The sequence below is a fragment of the Aristolochia californica genome, unplaced genomic scaffold, assembly GCF_029961685.1.
Source record: "Aristolochia californica isolate CCGP_79_NKW_82.1479 unplaced genomic scaffold, dmAriCali1.0.hap1 SCAF_10, whole genome shotgun sequence".
Classification (NCBI taxonomy): domain Eukaryota; kingdom Viridiplantae; phylum Streptophyta; class Magnoliopsida; order Piperales; family Aristolochiaceae; genus Aristolochia; species Aristolochia californica.
In genome coordinates, this window is record NW_027181771.1 from 34,405,407 (window position 1) to 34,410,324 (window position 4,918).

The 4,918-nt window shown below is 37.9% G+C and overlaps 1 protein-coding gene across 1 annotated transcript; it reads right to left on the reverse strand.

The window, feature by feature from the left end:
* Positions 1 to 1,167: 1,167 nt before the first annotated feature.
* Positions 1,168 to 3,542, reverse strand: LOC137943175 (terpene synthase 1-like). The gene is made up of 7 exons (XM_068788870.1): positions 3,402 to 3,542; positions 2,978 to 3,242; positions 2,506 to 2,878; positions 2,146 to 2,364; positions 1,917 to 2,055; positions 1,582 to 1,827; positions 1,168 to 1,464 (listed from the first exon to the last, which is right to left on the reverse strand). The coding sequence occupies exons 1-7, from the start codon at positions 3,540 to 3,542 to the stop codon at positions 1,168 to 1,170; spliced, it is 1,680 nt and encodes a 559-aa protein (XP_068644971.1).
* Between the last annotated feature and the right edge of the window lie 1,376 nt (positions 3,543 to 4,918).

Consider the following 4,918-nt stretch of genomic DNA (forward strand, 5'->3'; position numbering starts at 1 on the left):
TTAACCAAATATAATTGTGTATATACATTAGTTTAAGAGTGAAAATTTAAAACCTTTTAATATAATAATTGCATTAAATTTTTTTAATATTATAAAAGTAAGTATTTGTGTAAATATTTTACTTTTTATAAATTATTTTAATAAATTAATATTATTTTGATATTACTAATATATTAAGTTAATAAATAGTTTATAATATTCTTTTTATATAATTATTTCATATTTAGATATTAAAAAATTACAATTTGATTACAATTTTAATAGTATAAAAGTAAACATTTGTTTAATCATTATATTTAATATATTTTATTTATTAACTAATATTAATTTAATTTTTTGAATGTCTGATCTATCAAAATATTTTATTTAATAAATAATCTCTCTGCACTTTACACCACACTTTCCATTGTGCACACTAACACAAACAAATACTTAACACTGCATATTATATTATGCACATTAACACAAACAAATATTTTACACTGCACTTCACATTGTGCACATTAACTACACTTTATGCCCCTTAGTGTGAAGTGGAGAAAGTATTAAGAATGATATCTTATCTTGTGCTCTTTATAATGTGCATCAAGCAACTCATCAAACAAGTTTTAATAAATAATAAATATTTAATATTTAACACAAGTAAAATGTAATTTTAAAATAAATTAGATAATTAATAAATAAAAATTATTTAGAAATAAATTATTGGTGAAATTATCATTAACATAATTTTTTAATAAATTATAAATAAATTAAATATAATTCAAATCAAATATAGTTAACTATAAATAAATTAAGTATAATACAAATAGTTTACAATTAACATGATAAGTTATAATATATAAATAATTATGATTAATTTGAAAAAAATATTACTAAAAAATATAATTAATCTAAATAAGTCATTATTAAGGCTAAACATTATAACGAACATATCATAAATTATAACTAATAAAATAAATTATTATCCTTCTCTCATGACTCCAATTCTCCTTTATGACAACCGTTAGGTGTCACTTAATTGCAATTCTTCGTAACAAACAAATAGTGGCCGTGTAATATACGGTTGATACATATTTGATACAAATATCTAGAACGTATCAGAGTGTTTCCATCGATACACCCCCTATATTGGCCTGAATAAGCTGATCGGGGTCTCTTGGAGAATTAAAGTGGAACTGGGTCAACAACGAGGGAGGCGATCATGGCTTTGGTGCGGCCATGGGAGAAAGTATAGCCATCCTTGTTGTCTTCGTACAAGACCTCCATCACTCTAGCGAGATTGACGGGACGAGTGATCAGCTTGGCCGCATACGGGGTGGGCTTGAAGCAGCCTTCATTGATGTCTTTCCATGCAACTGCGTAATACTGTCTGAATAGATCAACCACCTCCTGTTCGGACAGCCCACGCTCCCTCATGAAGCACTCCACTGTTGACTCGACGTGTCCTCTCTGCTGCTCAAACTGCAATATCCCATCGAACACCGATCAAAAAATCATTCAGCATCAATTCCGTTTTGATTTTTACCATCAATCTGGTCTCACAAACTATAAACGATATTTGTTTCATCGGGTAATTACCTTGCCGGTGACTATGTCGTCTATGAACCTGCAGATCTCTGCAGCCGCCATGGTGACTCGAGGTTGGGTTTTCAACCACTCAAATATGTCACTGGAGATTTCACCCATTCCAACCATAGAGAGGAGGAAGATGGTTCGATAACCACAGCTGGTGAACGAAACTCTCATATGCTCTTCTGTTCCGGGCTGATATTGGTTCACATACCATTCTGTTTCAACGAAGAAGGCCTTGCATAGATCCTTCATCTGGAACGCCGACCAAACGTTAGTCATGGTTCAACGCATGCATGTTGATGCGCACAAGTGATTAAAAAGGTTTGAAGGAAATGTCCTACCGCTTCTATCATGTAGTCGATTTGGTAGGAGAGTCCTTCCGGAGCAATCTCATCGTGAAATTCCTTGGTGTAAGTAATCAGCTCAAGAAAAAGAGGTCTCATGTACTCTGGCAGCGTCTCTGCGGCCTCTACATCCCACCTGCAAGTATAGGGGATTTCATTCATTTAAAACACGGTCCATATATTGTTAAAACTTCTTTTCTATCAGGGGGAATTGACGCATGCATACCTCTCAACTGCGTCTGTGAACTGCTTGAGCTCTTCAAAGACACCGTATGCGTCATAAGTATCATCAATCAGAGATATCAGGCCTAAGATTTTGGACGCAAAAACTCTTGATCGGGAGTAACGGGGATCAAAAGTCACGCTCATGATCCAAAAGTAGCACTCTACTACCCGATTTCTTGCATAAAAGCACTTCTCTGCAAGTTCTTGGTCCTTCCACCACCTGAAGTGTTCATCAGTATACAGACCCTTGTTCAGTTAAGAATGTTTTGACAGCCAAATAATCATGACAAATCCGCCCTGAATTAACTAGTGGCAATTCGGATTTTATCCTTTTCGATCTTTTATTTCTAGTCAAACTTACTTTGAGATTGCCTTGATCTCTCTCTGGTGGACAGCCTGAACTAGATTGTAATCCAACTTGGCATATTCAAGCAGCACGGGGTTACAGGTGTTGATCTCTTCGTAGACTGAGATGAAATATCTTGCATTCAACCTCGGTAATCGTCTGTGAGTTGGTATCTTGATGGCCCGGGCCACCTGTTTGGCAAGTGATGGATCCATGTTTGAGAGGGCAGATTTCAATTGCTCGGAAGTGAAAGCAACGGCTTCGTCTAATATGTCTTCCCCTTGCACGCTAAGGAATGCCGCTTCATGCAAACTTAAGAGCCCCTTCACATCCGTAGTCAAGCTTTGCTTGAACTTGCCCTGCTCGTCCAAGAACTTTCTGAAGACATCTGTTGTACCACATCCATCCAAGCATGTTTATGTGAATTATATAGCAAAGACGTGGAACGGGATCCATGCACAAGGAAGATGAAGGTCACTGTTTTTACCTGCGGAGGCCTTGTATCCTCCCTCTCTGAGGACACGAAATCGAGTGGCTACGGAGTATAGATCATCGGCATCAACATCGTCAGAGCTTGTAGAATGGATTCGTTGGAGTGCATCGTCGATTTCCTTCTCAAATTGGTAGTTCAAACCAAGCCTATAGACAGCGTCCAACAAGTAGATTTCATCTGGGGTCCCCTGGGCGTGTTTCAAAATTTCCTTCACTTCTTCCTTGAGAACTTCAGCCCTTTTCGCCCATTGGTCCAGGTTCTGCACGCATATACAAGTGAGATTTCTTACATACAAAGAAAACTTCAAAGGAGAAATATGCATGAAACAAAGAAGAGGTGGAAGATATAGGAAAGATAGACTGTACTGATGAGTGTTAAAAAAGGGTGATGGCATGAATTCTAAAGTAACGATCTTTACCTCTTCATCTTGAACGAGGTCGACAAAATAATGGCCCCAGGCAGAAGGAGGAAACTGAGCCACGGGACGAACGATCTGGCTCTTCTCATTCTCAGCCTGAGGGACAGTAGAGGTGACAGGGGTGGGAGTGACAAGAGCCATTGTAATGCAGACGGGTCGCGGAGCTAATGCTTACAAACTCAAAAGACTAGCTTGGTAATGTCAGGGTGAGCCAGTGAGGTATTTAAAGACGGGCCAAGACTAGTCTTCGCATTTTTCCTATTATTAAACAAAACTTCTTCGATGACTCTCATGGATTACACCAAGTTGGTGAAAAATCTGTGAAATATTCATTGTATAGGGTTAATGTTGTAGTTATCCTTTTGTTTTTCCTCCACTCTTAGCCATCGCCCTTGAGTCTAGTTTTTGCCTTGACCGCATGTGCGTAGAAAAGAGGCTCCCAAGCAGCCAAGAAGCAGAAATGGAGTCTCTGTCTGTTCCTATTCAACAAAAGTCACTTCCATCCCCTGGAGATCAAATATTGTCTTCGGCATGCATTTTCGTCAAAAATGATCGAATGCAAAATACAAAAAAACATGAAGAAATAGTCGTCTAGTCAAAGTAGCCGCTGCTGTAATCAACAATTAACTAAAAACGCCTTTTACAAGCAAAACGTGGTTATGCGAACTAATTCTCAATCAAGGAGAGAAGAGTAGATTAATGGGTGAAAATTTTCAAGTCTGGCGCCTCGGTGAGCCAAAGCAGATGTCCTTGGTCACCATCGGTCAGTAGAAAACTGCTCCACCTGGTGCAGTGCAGGATGAGCTTATACTTGCTCGCCGCCTTCATCTTGAAAACGAAAATGGCTCCAATACGGCCATGTTTAGGGAAATGCGGGAGGAGATAGATCCTCCGTTCAAAAATAGGGTGAAGCTAATGAAGATAAAATCTAATGAAATCCAGAACAAATTTGCAAACATGTTTGGAGGCCATAAAACTGGAATGAACTAACTACCCAATATTCCACTAATTGTAATTTGAAAGAAATCGCCCACCTGGTCCTTCCCGTCAGAAATCTGGACTCCTGGTGGGTTCATGAAACTGCTATTTTAACATTCCTTTCTTCATCGAGTCGCCATCCATGAATTTGGAATAGAATAAGACAGTTTTTTTCTATTTTCTCGTCAAAATTCGCGGTCGTTCTTAAAGCATAAATGACCTGATGCATGGGCGGAGCCACTTTCTTATCCCTGCAATTTAAATTCAAAGAAGATAAACAAAATTATCTTAGAAATTTTATTTTATTTTCCTGTTAGAACCCTGATGACAATTACAATCGTTCCAAAATGGATGAGCCAAGCAGAAAGAAATTTGGATTGAGATTCTTTGGACAAAAACACGAACACGCGGCCTAGTAAAATATCAGGTGAGCCAAGCTGCGATTTTTTTTTTTCGAAACTCTGTTAGGTGAGAGAGAGAGACAGTGAAAGAGGGAGAAGATAGAGAGCACAAGGCCGAAGGAGCATCGAGATTGTGAC

Coding starts and splice junctions, on each gene's coding strand:
- LOC137943175 (XM_068788870.1), bottom strand. CDS start 3,542: ATGGCTCTTGTCACTCCCACCCCTGTCACCTCTACTGTCCCTCAGGCT. Junction 2,056..2,145: donor TTCACAGACGCAGTTGAGAG/GTATGCATGCGT, acceptor CTATACTTGCAG/GTGGGATGTAGAGGCCGCAG. Junction 1,828..1,916: donor TCGACTACATGATAGAAGCG/GTAGGACATTTC, acceptor TCGGCGTTCCAG/ATGAAGGATCTATGCAAGGC.